This window comes from Triticum urartu, chromosome 2 (assembly GCF_003073215.2).
Source record: "Triticum urartu cultivar G1812 chromosome 2, Tu2.1, whole genome shotgun sequence".
Lineage (NCBI taxonomy): Eukaryota > Viridiplantae > Streptophyta > Magnoliopsida > Poales > Poaceae > Triticum > Triticum urartu.
In genome coordinates, this window is record NC_053023.1 from 83,250,323 (window position 1) to 83,276,751 (window position 26,429).

The 26,429-nt window shown below is 42.2% G+C and overlaps 1 protein-coding gene across 1 annotated transcript; it reads left to right on the plus strand.

The window, feature by feature from the left end:
* Window positions 1-957: 957 nt before the first annotated feature.
* LOC125535994 (transcription-associated protein 1-like) lies at window positions 958-24,097 on the plus strand. The gene is made up of 36 exons (XM_048699078.1): window positions 958-1,306; window positions 1,882-2,609; window positions 2,683-2,811; window positions 2,892-2,977; window positions 3,560-3,668; window positions 4,276-4,371; window positions 5,236-5,298; window positions 5,378-5,437; window positions 6,542-6,610; window positions 6,744-6,825; window positions 6,933-6,985; window positions 7,153-7,215; window positions 7,294-8,523; window positions 9,542-10,534; window positions 10,624-10,959; window positions 11,130-11,388; window positions 11,708-11,930; window positions 12,600-12,999; window positions 14,371-14,520; window positions 14,614-14,835; window positions 14,917-15,138; window positions 15,225-15,875; window positions 16,198-16,458; window positions 16,579-16,935; window positions 17,660-18,063; window positions 18,138-18,567; window positions 18,722-20,023; window positions 20,110-20,370; window positions 20,454-20,744; window positions 20,845-21,288; window positions 21,559-21,990; window positions 22,142-22,420; window positions 22,541-22,943; window positions 23,056-23,204; window positions 23,373-23,579; window positions 23,686-24,097. Exons 1-36 carry the CDS (start codon window positions 1,243-1,245, stop codon window positions 23,803-23,805), a joined length of 11,628 nt encoding a protein of 3,875 aa, XP_048555035.1. The 5' UTR covers window positions 958-1,242; the 3' UTR covers window positions 23,806-24,097.
* The last annotated feature ends 2,332 nt before the right edge of the window (window positions 24,098-26,429 follow it).

Consider the following 26,429-nt stretch of genomic DNA (forward strand, 5'->3'; position numbering starts at 1 on the left):
AAGCCATCCATTGGCATATGTCGCACCCAACCCCCGACAGCTAGATGATGACGACCTTGATTTTCTCAAGTTGGACTACCTTTCTTGATTGCGTTGGCTCGGTGAAGGCTAGTAGATTGCTCCCCGATACTCCACTATGGGTGAACCACTTTTTAGCGCATCTTCACATGTCCATTGTCACCAAATGGACGACAAGCTTCAAGAATGCGATTCTTCGTGATGCTCCACTTAAACTTGCACACCGCAACCTTGAATCAAATATTCTCTCTTCATAAAGACGATGTCTTAATGGTAAACATGAATGTTCACACAATCTTCTTCAAAACATACTTGTAATAAGCTCAACTCTCACATGACCAATCTTTTGAATAACTCCTTGAATAGCATCTTGGTCAACACATACCCTTAGTTATATAATCATACTAACAAGTGCCCGTCTCATCCTCAATTCACTATAAATGCCTGAACTGCAAATTGAAATCAAACCTGTTACATTCCGTCTTTGCAATAACCCTCATTGTCCTCAATCAAACACATGAACGGAACTGACCCATTCCGATAGAATGTACCATGACACTACATTCCTCAACCAAACACACCCTTAATTTTTCGACCAAACACACCCTACACACACGACAATAGTCGATGGTGTATTCACAATCTCTCTGCCCGTAGCATGTTTTCGCCACATGTTTTGTTTATCTCTTCGATGACCAAAAAGATTAGCGGCATGTAATTGCACAATGGTTGCATATATTCTTGTTTTGATTTGAAGGGAAATTCCTGCCAAAACAGATTTGCAGAACTTCAGAATTCCTTCTTTTGAAGGGGTGCGTTGACCTGAGAGCGGCACGCTTCCTTCTTTCCGAAGCCAGAGCCCGTCCGCAACGGAGGGACCGAACCCAACCCAACCCAACCAGCCCCAAACGCACCACCACCCTCCCTAATTAAAACCGTCGCTCTCTCCCTTCGTCTCCATCTCTCTCCCCTCCTTCCCCCCTCCCTCAAACCCTCAGCTCGCCCGCGAGCGCGAGGTCAGCTCTGAAACTGGAGGCGAGGCCCGCCTCGTGCCGGAAAGATCGAACGCGCGTCCCCCTCCGCCGCTCCCCACCCTCCCCGCCCCTCGGTCGGCGGCGGCGGCGCCGGGTCGTCCCCTCCGGGCGGCGCAGATCCCCAAAACCCTAAGCCCTGGCGCGGTAGGGTTTGTGGCCCGCGCGTCCTCCGAGCGGGGCTGGGGCCGCCATGGCGCCCATCAACAGCTCCAACATGGAGATGCACTCGCAGAAGCTCTTCGAGCCCGACCTACGTACGCCCCCGCGTTCCCCTCCGCACATGCCCTGTTTATTCGTCTTTTTTTTGTATGCGCCGCCGCGTCAATTTTGCAGCCGTCCTTGCGCGACGCGCTCGCGATTTCGCTAGGGGGCGGCGGATCGTATGTAGTTTACCCGCCCATTGTTTCCTCGCAACCTTTTCTGTTTGTTTGCAGTTGGACTGTCGCTCTTGCAGTCCTGTTTACCTTACTGAATCTCCGCATTCCCCTTCTGATTTATTAAGTCTGTATCTTTTTTATACGGTGTGGATTAATTAGAGGTATATTGCTCCCCAATGTACAATTTTGCAGTGTCAGGTTTCCGCTGCCTGGAACCGAATGAAGCTGTTCCATTTTTTTCGTAATTAATCAAGCATATAGTTCTCGATCCTAGAATTTTGTCAAATGGCCTGCTCTCCAGTTTCCTGTCGAAATTCACCATAAAGGAGTAAAGGACACTTTTTGTTCAATCCCAAGTTGCAAATTTTGAAAGCCATAATACTTTCTCTGGAGTTGCTGACTCTTTTGGCTCAATGGTCCGCTGACTAATCATCCGTTTGACTGTTCTGCAGCTGTGCAAGTCCGGCTGCAGCTTGTGATGGAAGTTCGGGACAGCCTGGAGATGACACATACTCCGGATTACCTCAACTTCCTTCGATGCTACTTCAGGGCCTTCTCAGCCATCCTGAGCACCTACACCTCACCACAGGCCACCGAAAACGCTGAGCACAAGCTGCGCAATGTGGTGATCGAGATCCTCAACCGGCTTCCGCACAGTGAGGTGCTGCGACCCTTTGTGCAGGATCTTCTCAAGCTCTCTCTCCGCGTGCTGACACAGGACAATGAGGACAATGCCCTTCTTGCCATTCGAATCGTATTCGACCTTCTCCGCAACTTCCGCCCTACTGTTGAGGCGGAGGTCCAGCCATTTCTTGATTTTGTTGTTGCAATATACCGCAACTTCAAATTTACCGTCAAGCATTTCTTCGATAACCCCAATGCCAGTGCCAATGTCGTTCCTCCCGTGTCCAATCAGCATTTGGACCCCACTGCCGATGGCCCAGGCATGTTGGCAGTGCCAAGTGGTGGACAACTCAATCCAAGCGCACAGTCTTTCAAGATAGTTACCGAGAGCCCTCTTGTGGTGATGTTCCTCTTTCAGTTGTATGCTAAGCTGGTGCAGACAAATATCCCGTTCTTATTGCCACTCATGGTGGAAGCAATTGCTGAGAACGGGCCAGACAAGGTGCCGCCTCACCTGAAGACGCCCTTTGTTGAGTTAAAGGGTGCACAAGTCAAGGTAGGGCTTAGTTCACTATACTTCTGTTGCCTTGCCTGCGGAGTTCTTAACTGATTGATGGTTTGTGCTGCAGACATTGTCGTTCCTGACGTACCTGCTAAAAAGCAACGCAGATTATATAAAGCCATATGAGAACAGTATATGCAGCAGTATTGTGAAATTGCTTGTTACATGCCCCGCAGACTCAGTCTCCATAAGAAAGGTTACTATGCTTTGCAAACTCCCTTAGTTAGGTGCTGAATCATGCATTATTTTAAAACACTTCCATTTATGTAATTCCAGGAGCTGCTAGTTGGGCTGAAGCAAGTTCTCAACACTGAATACAGGCGTGGGCTGTTTCCCTTGATTGACACACTTCTTGATGAAAGGTACATAAACCATTTCACTTCTTGAATGCTCACTACCATATTTTGTTCCATGATTTTTAAATGCGGAGGCAAGATGGTTTACCATGCGGTGTGCTAGCTAGCTATTGATCTGATGTCATAACTCATGACCACCTGTTTCTTTCGCTGTTTCCTTTCGAAGTTACTTTTAGAGGGCTGAATATTTCTAGATATAGTCCAAATAAACAAGGTCACATAAACTCCTTTTCATTGAAGACAAGGATAATTCAAAGCAGTTGGAAACTAAGGAATTATAAAAAATCATCCCTCCCCTTGATTTGGATTGGTTTGAACTCCTCAATTTTAGTTTGTAGACAATCGCTGTAAAACTGTAAGCAGAGCAATACCATATCCACTGAGCTGTCAATGAGTCACTACGTGTTACGCTGACCTTATCCTTCTTTTCTTACGGTTGCTGTGTTATAACTCAACTGGGTACATGGTAATCTTATGCCATTTATGCCCTGTTATGGATATTGGAGCACTTGATTGCTTGCTTTTTTGCATGTCATGCTTTATTCTTAGTTTCAGACAAGTTTTAACTCTTGATTGCTTGTCTTCCAGGGTTTTGGTTGGCACAGGGCGAGTTTGTATCGAGACATTAAGGCCGCTTGCTTATACCCTTCTTGCAGAGTTGGTGCATTATGTTCGAGGAGACCTTTCCCTTCCGCTGGTTGATCTTATTCTTTAACTCTAGCATGTCAATCTTGTTATGTTAAAATATTTATTTTATTTCACAAGATCACAAATTTGGCACTGCTCAGTCAGAGGGTATGTCCGGCTTATGTCCAAAACATGCGTTACCTACTTTTTGGGTATGACCTAATTTTTGGTCATTGTTTGGATGCTTACCAATATTTTGACATGCCTTGCTCCTTTGCCTATTTTAGTTTATTTTTCTTGCCGAAATTGGCCAAATCATGGGCATGAGAAACCATGGCCAAAATTTTGGCCAGGTAGAATTTGGTTTGGTAGACTTGGGCTTAAAATCAAACACACCCATAATTTCTGCAGTTCCATAGATTTTAGAGGGAGAACTACTATCTTATTTGCTCATTGTAAACACCATCAATATAAAGGCTTAGGCAGCTAGTTGTTTGATTGATTAGGTGCTTTGTCAGATGTTTCTTTTGCTAGCTATAACACAGATACTGTAATTTTCCTTATTCAGCAAAGATTATGCAAGTATCTACGAGAGCAGACTTTTGCTTTGTTCTACTATATTCATGACCGAGTTTTGGGGATGTTTATACTAAAGCAGTAACTTCACTTTTGTGCAGTTGTCACGGATCATCTATTTGTTCTCTCGGAATATGCATGATTCTTCGTTAACTCTCGTAATTCATACGACGTCTGCCCGCCTAATGCTTAATCTGGTATGCTTACTATTCTTCCTTTCTTTAGTACAAAAAATGGCATTTACCAAGGATTTCAAATCATATTGGCTGCTGGAGGCAGGCGTCAGTGGGCTTAATCAGGCCAGCTGGACTTAGGTGGGTGTTTGGAAGGAGTGGAAAGGAGGGGATAAGAGGGGGATAGGGGAGGAAGCGAGTGAAGTCACTGCCACCGTCACATCCGTTCCACGATAGCAGATCTTTAAAAAAAATCCTTGAACATAGACCTTTAACTTGAGCTCGATCTCGATCTCGATCATGGCTTTGCTGGCCTATGATGATGATGATGTCAGGATACGATGGTTGCCTGCCAACGATCATCTCTATCATCGAGTCTCCTCTCTACATATGGTTCTGTGTTCTGTGGCGGTGGCCTGCTGGGAGGGAAAATGCATACGTAAAAAATCAAGAGCTATCCCTAACATCGCCAGATGGTCCAAGCAATCACTCCTGTTACATTTTTGTGTTATTTCTTTTCCCATTCCTTTTTCTTTCTCTCTTCTCTTCTCCAAATATGCTTATCCTATATTATGTACCTTACATTTTACATTAGGTAACCTTGGATGCTATGTCTCCTAACTTCCTACCAAAATGGTATATTTATTAAATAAAGTACTTGGTATCATTTACTCTCGTCGAAGATGACCCTATGCACTTAGTTGTCCTGGTGCCCTGGGGTCGCCGTGATTTTCCAGAGTACCGAGATAATTCTAGTGATTTGTATATTACTTTTGTTGTTGAGTTTTTCCTTCTGTAATTCAATATTCATGCATAACCATAAAGCTAAACAGTAGTTTTAGTGAAAATAGCGTTTGTAAACCGCTAATTTTTCTGGTACCATTCTAGGTCGAGCCCATATATGAAAAAGGTGTTGACCAGCAAAGCATGGATGAAGCACGAGTATTGTTGGTAAGAATTGTTTGTTCATAATGTACACATGAAAGATTACTTTTTCCTTAAAAAATACTCCTGATTGGCCAATTACCAGGGGCGCATATTGGATGCATTTGTTGGGAAATTTAGGACACTGAAGCGCACGATTCCTCAGGTATATGGGAACTTCAGAATCTTTCTTCAATCCATTGGCACATTATACACACATGGCCACATTGGTTAGATATTGCAATAATTCAAACTGCAGAACTACAGTACACAGCTATAAAGCATAGGCAATATTTTCTAATGCTTCTATGTTCCAAAACAATGTGGCAGTTCTGCTCAGCTGAATTCCTGCAGGGTCTGTATGGAATGGAGTACGAGCTAGCTGTGTGAATTTCTAATGCAAATGTGTGTAGGATTGCGTTGGTAGTCTTGGTCCCTCTAATTTTTTGGTATGCAATTTTTGTTCCATCCCATATCAACTGTCGCTCAAACGAATGTATCTAGCACTGAAATATGGGACGGCGGTTGTATAAGTATACAACTATATACACAACAGAAGATTCATATTATCAGTCTTTCAGTCTTATTCTAGCAGAAATCTACTATCCATTTGGAATTTCCAAGGCCAAAGCGCAGGCCTTGGTGTTTGCAGTAAAGTAGCTATCATAAGATCTCCCCCAACTATCCTTATGCCTTCCCCTGCTAGTTACCGGCATGATATATTCTCCCTGCCGTCATTGCCTATCCACACGATACGTTTCTGTTTGGCGGCATGCTTTACTTTGCCTGTTAAATATCCACAAAAGCAGGTGATGAGGTAGGAAAATCATGGGGAATAATGTTGTTAGTACTCCTAATTGTTAAGGCCCAATCATCAACTGTAGGGTTGACCTAAGGGCTCTGCTCACTCTGGCTAAGATAAGGTTTCTTTTAAGTGTCATGTAGCTTTTTGTGATTGGCTGGGTGCCCTGTCTCTTTTGTATCTACATGTTTTACATATTTCCATCTTGTCCTGCAACAGAACATATCAGTTCTTAAGATTTCTATTATGAACAACAATGAAAGGAAGCTATCATTTACTTCAATTTCAGCTTCTTTATACATGAGAACTGAAAATGTAATGGTAGATTCATGTTGTGCTTACTAATATGTGTATCTCATGATCTACTTTTGAGCCATAGTACATAAATTGGCTTTCAAGCACCCATTATTACTGCGTCATTTCCATTTAGTGTTTTATATTATGTTACCTTACTCTTGTTCTCTGTAGTTGCTTGAAGAAGTTGAGGAAGGGAAGGAACGTCCAAATTTGAGAATGAAGCTCGAAGTCCCATTGCAGGTGTGTTTTATGTGATGCAGCTGAATCTGATAAACCAAGCACCATGAAACATAATTAGGGATCCATGCCTAAATCTGATACAGCTGCTGCTTTTTTGTTGTTGTTTATTAAACCATTTTGACATCTATTGCAGACTGTGTTGAATTTGCAACCACCCTTGGAATATACGAAGGAGGTTAATGATTACAAAAGTCTGATAAGGACACTCGTAATGGGTATGCATTTTGATATACAGTATTCACACAATTCAAAGTTTTTAAGCGATGATATGCATCTTGTGGCTACACGTCTGAACTATGAATTTTCATATTGAACACACCAGGAATGAAGACAATAATTTGGAGTATAACCCATGCTCATTGGCCACGCCCACAGGTATTATGGACTTTCTGAATTGCTAAATACTCCCTCCGTCCCAAAATGTAAGAAGTGTCAAAAATGGTCTTTACATTTTGGGACGGAGGGAGTAGTAAATTTGTCCGCTTGTCACTTTCTTTTTGCTCTAGTCCTTAAGTTCTTATATCCTATCATGTGTTGTGCAGCAACAGAATCAGCAATCTGCTAATTTGTCAGTTCAACCCTTCAGGGGACTGCGGGAGGATGAGGTACATCACTCTGTCCGAGCCTTTTCTCCTCTTGGTTTGATTCGAGTTTTTGTAATAAATCTTGACCATCTATTCTAGGTGCGGAAGACTTCAGGTGTTCTAAAATCTGGTGTTCACTGTTTAGCTCTATTTAAGGAGAAAGATGAGGAGAGGGACATACTACAATGTTTTTCACAAATGCTAGCTATAATGGAAGCTCGTGATATCATGGATATGTTTTCCTTCTGCATGCCGGATCTCTTTGATTGCATGATAACCAACAACCAGCTTTTACACATATTTTCTTCCCTTCTGCAAGCTCCAAAGGTTCTTCGGCCCTTCACAGATGTATTGATTAATTTCCTTGTTAGCTCAAAGCTTGATGCTCTGAAACAACCAGATTCACCTGCAGCAAAGCTTGTCTTGCAACTCTTCCGCTTCTTGTTTATTGCTGCCGCAAAGGCTCCAGAAAGCTGCGAACGCACTCTTCAGCCACATGTGCCAGTAATAATGGAAGTTTGCATGAAGAGTGCCACTGAAGTTGAGAAACCTCTTGGTTACATGCACCTTCTCCGTAGCATGTTCCGTGCATTGAACAGTGCTAAATTTGATTCATTGATGCGTGATCTTATTCCATCTCTTCAACCTTGCCTCAATTTGTTACTCTCGATGCTTGATGGGCCAACAACTGCAGATATGCGGGACTTGATTCTGGAGCTTTGCCTGATATTACCTGCCCGTTTGAGTTCGTTGCTACCTCACATTCCTCGTTTGATGAAACCTCTTGTTCTTGCTCTGAAAGGGAATGATGATCTTGTGAGCTTAGCTCTTTGTACACTTGAATTTTGGATTGATAGCCTAAATCCTGATTTTCTGGAACCTAGCATGGCCAGTTTAATGTCTGAGGTCATTCTTGCTTTATGGTCTCACTTAAGGCCCCTTCCCTACAAATGGGGTACAAAGTCCTTGGAACTTTTAGGTAAGCTAGGCGGTCGAAACAGGCGATTTCTGAAGGAGCCCTTAGCACTTGAATGCAAAGAAAATCCGGAACATGGACTTCGTTTAGTTCTGACTTTTGAGCCTGCAACACCATTTTTAGTTCCTCTGGACAGATGCATACATTTTGCTGTTGGTGCTGTTATGCAAGGTAATGGTATGGAAGCTTTCTACAGGAAACAGGCCCTTCAGTTTATTCGAGTATGCTTGAACTCTTTGTTAAATTTGAGGGAAAATGTACCTGCGGAGGGTGTGAGCTCTGGCGTTCTTGGGCATCTGCTCATTTCTTCATTAGATCCCTCAAGGCGTCGCAACGATGCTTCAGATATGAAGGTTGGTATACTATTTAAGACTTCCGTCAAGACATCCTGTGTATACTATTGAGCACTAGCATTAAATATTATTATGTACCCCCCCCTTTCTCCTTTTGATGTCCTTTAGAATGCATGAGTCTACATCTTAAAATTCTGACCCTAAGATGCACACTAGTATTTGGATCTACCATATGCCAATATTGTTGTGACACGTGTCATAAATGATACCCTCAATCATTATATTAAGGACTGGATCAGTATCGAGCACAAGTTAAAGAGAATGGGTTGAAGTGTTGTTTAATCAGACCTTTTTTCTCTTATGGAATATGATATCCTTATTTGTACATTCCCCATGGTTACCTGTTACCAAAGTTGCTAAAATGTATAGTCAGGTTTATTTTGACTTGGTGTTCATTTGGAGTTACTTGATATATCTTTGCAGATGATTGTTTGTTTGTGGAACTAACAGTTGGCTTTTATTTACCTGGTAACCTCTTTGTAAATGAAAGCCAATGTGGTACTACTCCCTCCATCCCATATTAATTGTCCCTCAAATGGTTGTATCTAGACGTATTTCTATGCTAGATACATCCGTTTGAGCGACAATTAATATGGGAAGGAGGGACTACTAAACTAAAAGCCACTATTAATAATTATCATTTTGAATTAGTAATTTCTACTAAACTAACCATCTTCAGTCTTTGGCTTATACTGGGCCTTTATCATTGCCAAGTTGGCACACGTGATTTTTGGGTTGCATGCAATATCTGCACTTCTGATTGTAGCTAACTGCAACTAGGTGTTTAATCAGGTGTCGTCACACTTGCAATTCTATGCATACAGATCTTTTAGATTCTTTGCAGATCTGTTGATCAGTTAGCCCTTAAGTTTTAGTGATCCATGTCCAAAGCAAAATGATTTCATAGATTAGTGGTAATTGATTCTGGACTTGGAACCATAGTTTTTTTCTTGGCCTCTGTGTTCTAGCAATCTTATTGTTTCGTACTGATGCTTTCCTTTATTTTATCTGTATTTAGGGAGATTTAGGTGTCAAGACAAAGACACAATTATTGGCAGAAAAATCTGTTTTCAAGGTTTTGCTTGTAGCTATCATCGCCGCTAAAGCTGATACCAGTCTTCAAGATGAGAAGGATGACTTTGTTGTTGATATATGCCGGCATTTTGCTATACTTTTCCATGTTGATTCGTCATCCTCCAATCAATCTGGATTTGGGCAGCCTATTGGTTCGTCCCTGTCATCTAGCATCACCATGGGGTCTAGACCAAGAAGCACCACATCATCTAATCTCCGGGAGTTGGACCCTTTAATATTTTTGGATGCATTAGTTGAAGTTCTATCTAGTGAAAACCGTCAACATGCAAAAGCTGCTCTATCTGCTTTGAATACTTTTGCTGAGACACTAATCTTTCTCGCACGGATGAAACACACTGGTGTGCTAAGAGGAGGCCCAAGCACTCCTATGCTCGTTTCTAGTCCATCTTTGAATCCAGTATATTCTCCTCCCCCGAGTGTGCGGGTTGCCGTGTTTGAGGAACTATTGCCCCGTTTATTGCACTGTTGTTATGGTAGCACGTGGCAAGCTCAGATGGGTGGTGTAATAGGCCTTGGAGCATTGGTTGGTAAAGTGTCTGTGGAAACCCTATGTATCTTTCAGGTCAGAGTTGTACGTGGACTTATATATGTTCTTAAGAGGCTTCCAGTGCATGCAAACAAAGAGCAGGAGGAGACAAACCATGTCCTAACACAAGTGTTACGGGTAGTAAACAACGCAGATGAAGCAAACAGTGAACCCCGCAGACAAAGTTTCCAGGGAGTTGTTGAGTTTCTTGCTTTCGAGCTGTTTAACCCCAATGCTTCAATTGTTGTGAGAAAGAATGTGCAGGCATGCTTATCACTGCTTGCAAGTAGGACTGGCAGTGAAGTCTCTGAATTGCTTGAGCCTTTGTATCTACCATTGCTTCAGCCTCTGATTTCACGACCTCTGCGTTCGAAGAACGTTGAGCAACAGGTTTCCTTGGATTCCTAATCTTTTACTCACCCAGACTAAACATTGACAATATCAGTTGATAGATTTCTTTTCTTTTCTTTTTGTCACAGGTGGGTACTGTTACAGCCCTGAACTTCTGTCTAGCACTAAGACCACCTCTTCTGAAGTTGTCGCCTGAGCTCGTCAATTTTTTGCAAGAAGCACTGCAAATTGCGGAGGCTGATGAAACAGTATGGGTCACCAAGCTGATGAATGCCAAAATAGTCATGACATGGAATAAACTAAGAACTGCATGCATTGAACTGCTCTGTACTGCGATGGCTTGGGGAGATCTGAAAGCTCCAATTCACAGTGAATTGCGGGCAAAGATTATCTCAATGTTTTTCAAGTCTCTTACATGTAGGACAACTGAAATTGTCAATGTTGCCAAGGAGGGACTTCGTCAGGTAATGTTTATCTGCACTTATGTTCTGTTATATTGACACTTTGCGATGTAAATTAGAATATTTGCTAATTGCTACCCTTTTGTTTGTTAATCTCTGCTTTACTAATAACTATTTCAACATAAAAAAATGTTTTCCGTGTGTTATGTTCTCACTTGTAATTGCATTTACAGGTTGTTCAGCAACAGAGGATGCCAAAAGATCTTTTACAGAGTAGCTTAAGGCCCATCTTAGTTAACTTAGCACAGACAAGGAGTCTCACCATGCCGTTACTCCAAGGATTGGCCCGTCTGCTTGAATTACTGTCTAATTGGTTCAATGTAACTTTGGGTGCAAAGTTATTGGATCACTTGAAAAAATGGCTGGAGCCAGAGAAGCTTGCCCAGAGTCAAAAATCTTGGAAAACTGGAGATGAACCAAAAATAGCTGCAGGTGACATATTTTGCTATTCATCATGTATTCTATTTCTCTCAAATAGGATATTGTGTGTGGGAAGGGATTACATGCCACTCTACATTTTATAAACCAAGACTTCACTAACTTTGTTAGTTGTGACATATTTTACATGAACCTACTTAGATATAGATGATTATAATCTTCATTAGGAAATATCTGAATCATTTAAAAATAGTGATCTAATGTGAAGCTATCCTTGTATTGTCTGGCAAAATCATGTTGTCCTCATTTCTAACTTTCTTTTGCTTGGTAGTTGTATATGGTCTTACGTAATGTTTTTTCTTTGCTTGGGCAGCTATGATTGAGCTTTTTCACCTTCTCCCCGCGGCGGCGAGCAAGTTCTTGGATGACCTTGTCACCTTGGTAATAGATTTGGAGAGCGCACTTCCTGAAGACCAATTTTATAGTGAAATCAACAGCCCTTACCGTGCTCCACTCTCCAAGTTTTTGAACCGCTATGCTGTGGAGGCTGTGGACTATTTTCTTGCTCGGTTAAGTCATCAAAAGTATTTCAGAAGGTAGACACTTTACCAGATCATGCGTTTATCGATGATGTATGAATAGTACTACTTTGTGCAATAATGGGAAGCTTCAAAAGCACAGTTTAGTACTGCATGCAGTTTGTGGTTATATGCTACTCCCTCCGTCCCATAATATAAGATGTTTTTTGACACTACACTAGAGTCAAAAAGGGTCTAACATTATGGGACGGAGGGAGTACTACTCTACTAAACTTGGGTAGATTATAATTAACTTAAAAGACTTTTAGCTGGCTTAATCCAGAAGCGATTTTTTGGGTTATTATGGATTCATTTTTACACGTGTTTTCAAAACTGTACTTTACCACTGTACCTTCATAATCCAGAGGGAATTACTTTAGGCATTCTGCAAGTGCAATGCACATTTTTTGCAACATATCTCTGAAATTAGACACTGACCAGGTGATTGAAATAATAGGTTGGTAAAAAATAGCATCCCCAGAATCATTCTTCCATCAGATTGTCGTTATCTGCTGACATCTTATTTTCCCCTTCAAAGTTATATTGGGAGATATACATATGTGAACAGCCTTTGGTCCTGTGGCGTTATCATCTTTGAAATGCACCTCTTGCTCCTATGGTTAACATAGGGGTAATTATATTTATCACGTCCAAAAATTGATTAATTCTTCCTTTTTGAAAATACAGGTTTATGTACATAATCTGCTCTGATACTGGGGAATTACGGGATGAACTTGCGAAGTCACCTCAAAAGATACTTGCTAGTGCCTTTTCACAGTTTAACTCTCAGACTGAAGCAGGTGCTGCTCAACTACCATCTTCGGGACCTGGTAATCAGTTGTTGTCCTCGGTAAAGGATGAAGGAGCTGGAGCCACAACCAATAGTTTTACTGTCCAATCTTCATCAAACATGGTTATTGGTTCAGATAGTTATTTCAATGGATTAGAACTTATCTCGACCCTTGTGAAATTGATGCCCGAGTGGCTCCGTGACAACAGGGATGTCTTCGACACATTGTTGCTTGCATGGAAATCACCTGCAAGAATTGCTCGCCTGCAGAATGAGCAGGAATTAAGTTTACCCCAGGTAGGTGTTTTATCTTTCCACTTACTCCTGATGCCTTTATACACTGGTCATGTACAACATCTTTGATATTTTGACCGCTGCCTTTCCTGTTTTAACCTTTCTTAATTTTCTGTTTTGTGCATTACTTATATTTCATTTCCTGCATTCTTTGCTTTGCTTGTGTCATCTTTCTGTGTATCAGATCATATTTGGCTATCAAGCTGGACTCTTTTTTCGATTTTTTTTGTTTGTTTTCAGATGTTCGTTACTTCAGTTTTGGCCTCTCTTTTTGCAACATCAATTTATGGCACAAGAAAAAAATTCTGTCGGACTCTAAAGGATTTAATAACGCTTCAAACTTCTGGCAATTTTTGTGCTCCACAGATCCTTCTGAAATGCTACTTTAGTACCCTACCAGTGGCACAGTTTGACAATCCTAACTTCCTAAGCAATTAGTACTATCACATGGATATTTTTTCTGGTTTCTGCATTATCTGAATACTCTGCTGCACTGCGGAAATCCATTTTGGCTCTAGGGAGCACATGCTCCTGCGTGCCAAAAATGGATTTTACAAATGTCTTTATTTTTTTGAAAAAAAGATGTGTTCATTGTCGCGCCCAAATGGTACTCCCTCCGTTTCTTTTTACTCTGCATATAAGGTTTGGTCAAAGTCAAGCTTTGTAAAGTTTGACTAACTTTATATTAAAAAATATAAACATTAACAATATGAAATCAATATTATTAGATGCACCACAAAATGTATTTTCATATTATATAGTTTTAATATTGTAGATGTTCATATATTTTTATATAAATTTGGTCAAACTTTGTGTAGTTTGACTTTGACCAAATCTTATATGCGGAGTAAAAAGAAACGGAGGGAGTACGTGCAAATTTCCAGGGGAAAAACTTAGCATTTTGACCTGTGAAAGAAAAAACAAGTTGAACGCCAAATGTTACACGTATTTTTGTTTTTTTCACCGACGAAGCACTGCTATCCCATGTGGCATGAAAATTGTCAAGCACACTTGCTACACTAATATGAACATCTACAAAAAATTTCAGAATTTTTGAAATTTATTTACTATTTATTTTGATTTTACTGTTCATTAGGGAGCATATGCTCCCCAGAGCCAAAAATCCGCGCACTGAGCTTATTCACTCCGATGCACATACTTCCTCTTGCACTGAGTGCTTATTCACTCCTATGCACATACTTGCTCATAATTGAAGTTTGGTACTTGAGTTCCTGTTGCAAGACAAAATTTACTCTTTTGCAACTTATTAATGCTGTGGTAAATATTCTGAGTTACTTTGATCCCTTAGCATATTGCAGATTTCCACATTCTATCCAGATCTTGTTTTTTAAAATATATTTGCTTTCTGACCAGGTGATGGAAAGCAAACGGCTCATAAAATGCTTCCTGAATTACTTAAGGCACGATCGTACTGAAGTTAGTGCACTCTTTGATATGCTATCAATATTCTTGTACCGAAGCCGAATAGATTATAGCTTTCTGAAGGAATTTTATGTCATAGAGGTAACCCCATTTCTTGTTTCTAATTCGTGCAAGTTGTTCGCTTGTATTTTCTGAGTGCTTACCATTTCTTACACATTTACATGTTGCATTTAGGTTGCTGAAGGATATGCTCCAAATTTGAAGAAAACTATTCTGACTCACTTTCTGAACATATTCCAACTAAAACAGTATGGGCAAGATCATTTGGTTGTTGCTATGCAGATACTCATTCTTCCAATGCTAGCTCATTCTTTCCAAAACGGACAAAGTTGGGAAGTTGTTGATCCTTCTATAGTTAAAATTATTGTTGACAAGCTTCTTGATCCTCCGGAAGAGGTGAACTATAGTCCACTCCTTAACACATGCCTGGTCTTTTTCTCTTCATGAGGGTAATGGGATTTTTTTTCATGTGTCTAGGTCAGTGCTGAATATGACGAGCCTTTAAGAATAGAACTCCTTCAGCTTGCCACATTACTTCTGAAGTATCTTCAGAATGACCTTGTTCACCATCGAAAGGAACTCATAAAGTTTGGCTGGAACCATCTTAAACGTGAAGACAATTCCAGCAAACAGTGGGCCTTTGTGAACGTGTGCCATTTCTTAGAGGCATATCAAGCCCCCGAAAAGATAATTCTACAGGTAGGTTAACATAAATTTCTCCTGTAACAACTGTGCATTGTTACCAGCTTATCCAGCAAGCCAGTCTGACCTGTTATATTGCCCAGGTTTTTATTGCTCTATTACGGACATGCCAACCAGAAAATAAGTTGCTAGTGAAGCAAGCTCTTGATATCCTTATGCCTGCTCTGCCTAGAAGACTCCCTCCTGGGGATACTCGCATGCCAATATGGATCAGATACACGAAGAAAATCCTTGTGGAGGAAGGCCATTCTATTCCCAACATGATTCACATATTCCAGCTAATTGTTCGCCATGCAGAACTGTTCTATAGTTGCAGAGCACATTTTGTTCCCCAGATGGTTAACTCTCTTAGTCGTCTTGGATTACCATACAACACAACTGCTGAAAACCGACGTCTTGCAATCGAACTTGCTGGATTGGTAGTGGCGTGGGAGAGACAGAGGCAGAGTGAAATGAAAGTTGTGCAGGAAAGTGAGAGCCAGAATCAGATTGTTGATATGCTTAGCCCTACTGTTATTGGTGGTGATCCAAAACGCTCTTCAGATGTTCCCATGTTTGCTGATGATCTGAGTAAGAGGGTAAAGGTTGAGCCAGGCTTACAACCTCTTCCTGTGATGTCACCTGGTGGGGCATCCATACCTAATATTGAAACACCAGGATCTTCTGGGCAACCGGATGAGGAATATAAACCCAATGCTGCAATGGAAGAGATGATTATTACTTTCCTTATAAGGGTGATTATCTTTTTTAGTTTTACACCTTTTGTTTTAAATAACACACTGCATCAGTACATTGCGTGCGTTAAAATAATATTTTTCTTTCAAAATACGTGCATGTTTCTAAGGTATATCTCTTGTTTTGTGGTGTTGTATACTTGCGGCATATATCACAACTTGATAACCTGTGCTTTCTCCCCTTAAGGGGACCTGTGGATTAGCTGGCTCATTGCTCTTTTGTCATATAGCACTCTCCTAAACAATCAGCATGTCCACGTCGCGTTTTATATTTGGTTTGAAGTAGTGGATACTCATATAAATTCATTGATTTGGAGAATAGGTGTCACTGGTGATTGAACCCAAGGAAAAAGAATCTAGTTCAATGTACAAGCAAGCTCTTGATTTGCTTACACAAGCTTTGGAAGTCTGGCCCAATGCCAATGTTAAATTCAATTATCTCGAGAAGCTGCTTGGGAATCTGACACCCTCCCAGTCAAAGGACCCTGCAACGGCGCTTGCACAGGGTCTTGATGTTATGAACAAAGTCTTGGAAAAACAACCCCGCCTCTTCATTCGGAATAACATCAATCATATTTCTCAAGTAAGCTACTCCAGAATTATCTCTCCTCTCTTGACAAGGTCTTCCTTAGATTCCTATTTTTGAGGGGGTCTACACAGATGTTTCTAATCTTTGATATGTTCTGTGAATTCTTGTGCTTAGATACTGGAACCTTGCTTCAATAACAAAATGCTGGATGCTGGAAAGTCCCTTTGTTCCTTGCTAAAGATGGTATTCAGCGCTTTTCCACTTGAAGCGGCTACGACACCGCAGGATATAAAAATGTTGTATCAAAGGGTTCAAGATCTCATTCAGAAGCATCTTGCTGCTGTGACAACTCCACAGATAACACTCGAAGCTAGCAATGCTAACTCTATAATAAGCTTTGCACTGTTCGTCCTCAATGCACTTGCAGAAGTACAAAAGAATTTCATTGATCCATTTATTGTGCTGCTTCTTCGTGTCCTGCAACGTCTTGCACGGGATATGGGATCTTCTGCTGGCAACCATGCCCGACAAGTATGTTGACTTAATTTTGTTATGTTTTTTAACTTACCTTAAATATGCTAACATATTTTGGTGCAAGCAATCTGCATTTTTGATCTCTTATCCGTGGATCTCACTTATCTTTTACTTGTATGGCTGTAGCAAACCTTATTATTGATTAATTATATTTGGTGAACTGAATAAACAGTGACATCAATCAAGATAACTTATCCAGGGTGAAACACAGGTCACTTTAAATTTGTTGTCCAGCAAACTTTGTCGCATCGTGTACCCACGTACTACCTCCGTCCGGGTTTATTGCCCCCCTTAGTATTTTGTGCCCAATTTTGACCGTAGATTTGACTAACACAAACAAAATATACGTTGTATGTCACAAAGTGTACGTTGTATGTCACAAAGTTTGACCCAAAAATACAAGGGGGGGTAAGAAACCCAGGCGGAGCTTAGTACATGATTGACTAGTTGTCACTCTACCCTTAAATGTCAACGCTATAGTCCGTTTCAGTCTCAGCTTCCACTTTGTCCCTTAGTTTTCTTTTGGTTATTTTTTTCCTATGAGCTACAACTTTTTACGTCAGAATTAGAATTAGGATTACCCATTTAATGACCAAACCTGCTATTTGTTATTATTGTTTAACTATGTGGTATGGTTCCTATTCCATGCACAAATTTTCTGATAAGACTCAGTGAACACTTGTTTGATTAACCTTGGCAATTGACATTGCAATACTTTTAGGGACAGAGGCCTGAAATGGATTCAGCAGTTAGCTCGCGCCCTACTGTGGATTCTACTGTCATATGCAACATGAAGACTGTCCTAAAGCTCATAAGTGAGAGGGTGATTGGCTCTTCTGAGTACAGACGAAATATGGGACAAATACTTCAAACACTTCTTTCAGAGAGAGGCACCGATTCCAGTGTTCTTCTATGCATACTAGACATGATAAAAGCTTGGATTGAGGATGACTACAGACTTGTTTCATCAGCTGGCTCTGTTAGTTCTCTTAACCCAAAAGATATAGTAACTTATCTTCAGAAGTTATCAGTGGTTGACAGGAAAAGTTTCTCCTCATCCGCACAAGAAGAATGGGATGCAAAGTATCTGCAGCTTCTTTATTCACTTTGTGGTGATTCTACCAAGTAAGAACATCTCTATGCAGCAAGTTTTTATTAGTAGTTTTTGGTTTCTATTTGATATTTATTTGTTTGTGCAGATATCCATTGGCTTCCAGGCAAGAGTATTTTCATAAGGTTGAGAGACAATACATGCTTGGATTTAGGGCTAAAGATCCAGAAATGAGGAAGCGGTTCTTCAGGCTTTACCATGACTACGTGGGAAAGACGTTATTTGCTAGATTGCAATTTATAATACAGACTCAGGACTGGGAAGCAGTGAGTGATGTTTTCTGGTTGAAGCAAGGCTTGGATCTCATTTTAGCTATATTAGTTGAAAATGAACCAATTTCTCTTGCCTCAAATTCTGCCCGACTTACCCCGCTTACGATAGTGGGTCCAGTTCCAGATCGCATTATCATGCCACAGCAGGTTCCTGATGCTCATGAAAGCTTGGATGGCACTTCCCTGTCATTTGATTCTCTTACGACGAGGCATTCTCAGTTCTTAAATGAAGCAAGCAAGCTTGTGGTAAATACCATTCTAAACTTTCATAGAGGCAGGCTAATCTTGATGGGGCTATGTTTTAATTTAACCCTTTTGCCAGTTTCGCTTGGAAGAAATCTTTGTCTTGAATGTAATCCATGTTAAGAACTAATTCCTTTGTTATCTGTAATTTATGCAGGTGGCAGATGTCATGGCTCCATTGAAAGAACTTGCTTTTGCTGATCCCAATGTTGCGTATCATTTGTGGGTTCTTGTCTTTCCAATTGTTTGGGTTACTTTACAGAAAGATGAACAAGTTGCGCTAGCCAAGCCAATAATTGCACTTCTCTCAAAAGACTACCATAAGAGGCAGCAGGGATGCAGGCCTAATGTAGCCCAAGCACTTCTTGAAGGTCTTCATTTGAGCCACCCTCAACCACGCATGCCGAGCGAGCTTATCAAATATATTGGAAAAACTTGCAATGCCTGGCACACTTCAATCGCATTACTTGAGAGTCACATGCTGCTTATGAATGAGGCTAAATGCTCCGAGTCACTGGCCGAGTTATACAGGCTTCTGAATGAAGATGACATGAGGTATGGATTATGGAAGAGAAGATCAATCACTGCAGAAACTAGAGCTGGGCTATCACTTGTCCAGCATGGATATTGGCAGCAGGCGCAAACCCTCTTTTATCAGGCAATGATCAAAGCAACTCAGGGCACATACAATAATACTGTCCCAAAAGCTGAAATGTGTCTGTGGGAAGAACAGTGGTTGTCTTGTGCAACTCAGTTAGGCCAGTGGGAAGTATTGGCTGATTTTGGAAAAGGTGTGGAGAATTATGAGATTCTTTTGGATTGCCTCTGGAAGGCGCCTGACTGGACATATATGAAGGAGCATGTAATTCCGAAAGCTCAAGTAGAAGAGACACCAAAGTTACGTCTGATTCAAGCATTTTTCACTCTTCATGACAAAGGTACTAATGGTGTTGGAGAAGCTGAGAACCTCGTTAGCAAAGGTGTTGAACTCGCACTAGAACAGTGGTGGCAGTTGCCTGAGATGTCTGTGCAGTCCCGAATGCCTCTGCTGCAGCAGTTTCAGCAGTTGGTTGAAGTGAAAGAATCCTCTAAAATACTTCTTGACATTGCAAATGGGAATAAACCAGCTTCGGGGAACTCCGGTGCCAGTTCAAATCACCAGAATTCATTTGCTGATCTCAAGGATATCCTTGAGACATGGAGACTTAGGACTCCTAATGACTGGGACAATACAACTATTTGGTATGACCTGCTCCAATGGAGGAATGAAATGTACAATTCGGTAATAGATGCGTTCAAGGATTTTGGCCAAACAAATCCTCAACTTCATCATCTTGGTTACCGAGACAAGGCTTGGAATGTGAACAAGCTTGCTCACATCACTCGCAAGCATGGTCTTCCTGATGTTTGTGTTACTATACTTGATAAGATGTATGGGCATGCTACAATGGAAGTCCAGGTGACTGTCTCTACCATTAAAAATTTGTATTACTGCACACTCATCCAATGTCTATTTTACTAGTTTGCGTTCTGATCTGATTGCAGGAAGCATTTGTGAAGATATGCGAACAAGCTAAGGCATACTTAGATATGAAAGGCGAACTAGTCAGTGGTCTTAACTTGATCAATAATACCAATTTGGAATTTTTCCCTGTGAAAAATAAAGCAGAAATATTTCGTCTGAAAGGCGACTTCATGTTGAAAATGAATGACTGCGAGAATGCAAATGTTGCGTATTCAAATGCAATCACCCTTTTTAAGCATTTGCCAAAAGGGTGGATTAGCTGGGGAAATTATTGTGACATGGTATGGCTATGATCCTCTTTGTTAACAATGCCCGTTCAGTTTACAGATTTATTGAGTAATTATGATTGTTTGCCTTTATGCAGATTTTCAAAGAAACACAAGAAGAGGTTTGGCTTGAGTATGCCGCAAGTTGTTTTTTCCAAGGCGTTAAATATGGAGTTTCGAACTCAAGGAGCCATCTAGCTCGAATTCTCTATCTTCTCAGCTTTGATACGCAAAATGAACCAGTCGGAAGGGCTTTAGATAAATATCTTGAGCAGCTGCCCCATTGGGTTTGGCTTTCTTGGATCCCTCAATTGTTGCTATCATTACAGAGAAATGAAGCTCAACACTGCAAATTGGTTTTGCTGAAGATAGCTCAAGTTTATCCACAGGTAAAATCAATGCTTTAACTTTCTTGTTATTGAACTTCTTGGACTAAAAAAATGCATATTCTTGCCTCTGGATGTACACATCTGAAAGTTGTTCATGCAGGCCTTGTATTATTGGCTTCGTACATACTTGATGGAGCGGCGTGATGTTGCAACTAAAACTGAAATGGGAAGAAATATGTTGGCTCAGCAGCGTATGCAACAAGCTATGTTGGCAAACAATGCTGCAAATAACAGCAGTGCGGGTGGTAATTTGACTTCTGACAACCAGGTTCATCAGGCCGCCCAGTCAGGTGGTGCTACAGGTTCTCATGAGGGGGGCAACCTCCAAGGACAAGAGGTGGACAGATCTACGGTTGAAGGTGGTACAAGTACCAGTCATGATCAAGGTCAACAGAGCTCAACAGGTGCAGAGGGTTCACAAAATGCACTAAGACGTAACAATGGACTTGGTTGGGTCACTTCCGCAGCAAGTGCCTTTGATGCTGCAAAGGATATCATGGAAGCTCTTAGGAGCAAGCATACCAATTTAGCCAACGAACTTGAGGTAAGAAATAACAAAGTAGTTTAGTGAGAAGAAGATTATTCATATTGATGTACATATCTCAAAAGCGAGGTAGAGGTGATATATTATTTCTAAATCACCAACTGCTCTATAATTGTAGAGTAAATAGTTTTAGGCTGTTTGCACATTTTTAAGGAAATTTGATAAACAATGGCACCCTTTAAAATCGGCAGAAAGCTGTGATGCTTATGTACAATATAGTTCGTCTATAATGAAGGTTTATAATATAGTGTTATTTCATGCTTGTTTCAGCTTTTACTGTCTGAAATTGGATCAAGATTTGTTACTCTTCCCGAGGAAAGACTTCTTGCTGTGGTTAATGCACTGCTTCATCGCTGCTACAAGTATCCAACTGCAACCACAGGCGAGGTTCCGCAATCTCTCAAGAAGGAGCTTTCTGGTGTGTGCAGGGCTTGCTTTTCACAAGATGCTGTTAACAAACACGTTGATTTTGTCAAGGAGTACAAGCAAGATTTTGAGCGTGACCTTGACCCAGATAGTGCTACTACATTTCCATCAACCCTTGCTGAACTTACTGAGAGATTGAAGCACTGGAAGAATATTCTGCAGAGTAATGTTGAGGACAGATTTCCTGCTGTATTAAAGCTAGAGGAAGAAAGTAAAGTACTTAGGGATTTTCATGTTGTTGACGTAGAACTCCCGGGGCAGTATTTTACAGATCAGGTCGGTCCTTATTCTTTTGAACTATTTCACTCATGATCGGTGTCAGATGAAGATAATGCTCCACATTCTTTTGAAAGTTTTATGCTACCCACCAGTTCTTGACCCGCACTGGTTATTGTTTGTATTATCTCACTTTGCATTTCTTTTGCAGGAGGTTGCGCCTGACCACACTGTCAAGTTGGACAGAGTTGGACCTGATATACCAATTGTCCGGAGACATGGTAGTAGCTTTCGGCGCCTGACACTTATTGGTTCTGATGGTTCGCAGCGCCATTTTATTGTTCAGACATCATTGACTCCGAATGCTCGGAGTGATGAAAGAATGCTGCAGCTTTTCCGTGTGCTAAACAAAATGTTTGACAAACACAAGGAGTCTAGACGTCGCCATCTTGCTATCCATACCCCGATAATTATTCCTGTTTGGTCTCAGGTGAACTAACCCCCTGGTTCTGCCCTATTCTTTACCTGATAATAATCTGTTATCCTGAACTTTTAGGTTCAAGGTATTATGTAATGAACATGTCTTGACATTGCAATTTTTATTATTCAGGTTCGGATGGTAGAGGATGATTTGATGTACAGCACTTTCCTTGAGGTTTATGAAATCAACTGTGCACGGCATAACAGAGAAGCTGATTCACCTATAACAATTTTTAAAGAGCAGCTAAATCAAGCCATCTCAGGGCAGGTTTCTCCTGAACAAGTGGTGGAACTGCGTTTGCAAGCATACAATGAAATTACTAAAAGTATTGTAAATGATAATATCTTCTCCCAGTACATGCACAAGATTCTGCCAACTGGCAACCACCTTTGGACTTTCAAGAAACAGTTTGCAATCCAAGTGGCTCTGTCCTGCTTCATGTCATACATGTTGCAGATTGGTGGCAGGGCTCCTAACAAAATTCTGTTTGCGAAAAATACCGGGAAGATCTTCCAGACTGACTTCCATCCAGGTATTCTTCTTGATGATCATTAATCCTTTTCTTTTTGAGGGTCAATAATCAATCTATGTAAATATGGCATGTGGAACTTGATGATCACTCACATTTGATTTTTTTTTTGCAGCTTATGATCCAAATGGATTGATTGAGTTCAATGAGCTAGTTCCATTTAGGCTGACACGCAACATGCAAGCTTTCTTCTCAAATTTTGGCGTTGAAGGTCTCATCGTTTCTGCCATGTGTTCTGCTGCCCAGTCTGTGGTTTCACCTAAAGTGAGTATTTCCACCCAGCATAGGTGATTCTTTTAGGATATATTCTCTAAGACTAAGATAGATAGGATCTTATCTTGGTACTGATTCTGCTTGAAGATTCATTATAGGGTGCATCTATTTAGTTGTACATGCGCCACATGTTGAAATTGCTGCTATTATGATTTTCAGCAAACCCAACACATATGGCATCATCTGGCTATGTTTTTCCGCGACGAGCTGTTATCTTGGTCATGGAGAAGGCCGCTTGGCATTCCGTCTGTTCCAGTTGCCGCTGGAATGATCAATCCATTGGATTTCCAGCAAAAGGTTATACACAATGTGGATCACGTCATCAACCGTATCAAATCCATATCACCACATTATCTTGCTGATGAGGTATGCAGTTTCTTGCAGTTTCTTGAACATGATGTTTGCGTGGCGCTTGATCTTTGCAGATGACATTTAAGTTGTGCGATCTCTGACCATTTTCTTGGTATTTCAGGAGGAGAGCACAACAGAACCGCCCCAGTCTGTCCAAAGAGGCGTTACAGAACTGGTGGAATCCGCGCTATCTTCGAGGAACCTGTGCATGATGGATCCGACGTGGCACCCGTGGTTCTGAGGGACGCGAATCACATTTTGTAGCCTAATGAGCAACTAGTGTCTCCCTAGTTAATATCTCCTGTGAATATAACCTTATGTAGCAGAACCGGTCCGCTAGCTTGTATCGTGTTAGTGTAGATAAAGGAGGAAGCTGGGGTGCAGCTCTGTTTTCCTGCCGGTATTGACATAGTCTGATTTTGTTGGTTTAGCTGGGCAGCATGAATGAACCAACGGTAACATGTCCAATTTCGAAACCGAGACATGACTCCTAGAGAATGAGATTCAACAAATAATTGTTGTGACTTTTGTCATAATTGTGGCAGACGAATCCTGTCTCTTGGATGTTGCACCATGTATTTTCTTTCTTGAAGACTGCCTTTAAAAACTTGGGCTGTGCTCCCTTCGCCCGCGTTTGATCCTTTCGATTTGAGATGGCTTGTACCCGACCTGGCTGGGCGGTTCATGATGGGTGGACCTAGGGGTTGCACCCGGGGTCACCGTCATTGGGCGGGGTCTGTACGCCCACTGAGTGCCCTGTTGCATGCTGCCCTGCGTGTGATCAGCCTATCGGCGTATAGACCCTGGGCTGCCTTATAGCGCCACACTTGCACGTTGCGGCGCCGCACGCCAAGGCGCCTTTGACCAGCCCCGGTTGTCGGTCACACCACCAGCGTGGCATCGGCCTGACGCGCCACATTGTAAGGAGTTACACTTATAAGATGTTCTTATGTAAGGATGAAATGCCTAAGTGGTAGGTGTCTGCACATGAATATGAATACATCAACCAATATGGCGTGTCCAGTCCATGACGCCTTCCTTTTTGGCATCTGGACGTTGTAAGTACGCCCTTGCGTATGGCGTAGCATAACACCGCCAACCTCGCCTTTTAACTTGACACTATAGTGCCATGAACCGCCCACGAACTTCGTGTCAGGCCGTTTATGATGCCGTCTTAGAGTTAGGCGTGTCATGTCAGATAGGCTGGTCATGCCGTCGGGTGACGTGTCCCTTTTAGGGCTTCTTGGAATTTGTCCATTTGAGCTCCGCTCCCCTCCCCCCCCCCTCCCGAAACCAAGTCGTCCCCTCCACAGAGCCACACTCGCGGTTCACCCAACCTCGTCGGCTCCTCCGGGTGTTCCCCACGGAAGCGACGACCCATTGGAAGCTTGCTGCCGGCGGCAGGCCCCTCTTCCCTTAAGGCCACTGTTACCAACCTCGACCCCAACCCCAAATCCACGGTGGTCGGATAGTCCGACGGTGGAGACGACACAGAAGCTAATGACGCCGGCACATGCCCTCGGTCGTTCCGGAGGCAGTGGCGGTGCCAAGGCCTCAGACATTGGAAGAAGAGAAGATAAGTCCAAGGTCCAAGCCTTCAATATATCCAGGGCTTGTGTTCAGCTCAATGCTAGACATGAAGATATGCTACAGGAGTATGCAGTGCAACACTATCGGCCTTACATAGTCTGAAAGTCAGACAAAAAAGAGCGATTCATGGTGTGGTGTGAGAACAGGGAGCAAGGCTATCCCTGGAAGGTGTGTGCCAGGAAGCGCAACCCTGACGATCGATGGAAGATCGTTAGCTGCGTAGGATCGCACAAATGCGGGAGAGACCGCATAGAAGGTCATCACCGGCAGCTGGCGTCCAGCTTCATCGGCCAGCGTCTGAAACATGCCATCGCCAAGCAGCCGACACAGTCCGCGTCACAGCTTCATGATTACATAAACATGATATTTGAGTACAATGTCAAGTATGGAAAAGCCTGGAGGGCCAAGCAGCTGGCTCTAAAGATGGTATACGGTGACTGGGAGGAGTCGTACGGTCTGCTCCCAAAACAACTTCAGGCGATGAAAGCCCGCAATCCAGGAATGGTGTACGAGGTGGAGGGATACCCAGACAAGACCTCGGAGGGGTGGGACAGGAGATTCACCGTGTTTAGGAGGTCATTCTGGGCCTTCGGGGCGTCCATAGAGGAGTACCGTCACTGCAAGCCAGTTCTTTCTGTTGACGAAATGTTTTTGTCCGGCAAGGTCCGAGGCGTGCTTCTGGTGGCCATAACCTGTGATGCCGACAATCAGCTCGTGCCCCTTGCTTTCGGTCTCGTCGAACGGGAAGACAATTCCAACTGGAAATGGTTTCTGACTCTTCTCCGGGTGCACGTTCTGGGTGCTGACAAGTCACCATGCATCATATCTGCCCGGCACCCTGGTATCATCAACGCCATGTGCATGCAATTAGAAGGTTATCCGAATGTGATTCACAGATGGTGCATGAGGCATTTCATACAGAACTTCTACTCCAGGGTAAAGAACAAAGACTGCACTGACGCATTGAAGCTCGTGTGCTGTGAATTTGAGCCTTTCATGTTCCAGCAAAGGCTGAATCACCTCTTAAAGTTTGTGTTCAATGATGGCTCGGAGTTCATACAGACACACCTTCCTTTGAAGGAGAAGTGGTCTCACGCCTTCGACGTAGGGGGGTGCTAGGTACGGCGACATGACGAGCAACATGACTAATCCTGACCGGGCCCCCGTCCGCTCCTAGCCGTTGGAATCGGGACTAATATGCCCAAACCCGACCGGGACTAGTGCTTCGGATGAAAGATTAGTTTTCTACTAGTGCACTAGCTCCATACCATTCTT

Bases quoted from the DNA above. Each gene is read 5' to 3' on its own strand.
- LOC125535994 (XM_048699078.1), top strand. From the start codon at position 1,243: ATGGCGCCCATCAACAGCTCCAACATGGAGATGCACTCGCAGAAGCTC. The intron at 20,745-20,844 runs GTAAAATCAATG...TTGTTCATGCAG, and splicing joins TAGCTCAAGTTTATCCACAG to GCCTTGTATTATTGGCTTCG. The intron at 22,944-23,055 runs GTATTCTTCTTG...TTTTTTTTGCAG, and splicing joins CCAGACTGACTTCCATCCAG to CTTATGATCCAAATGGATTG.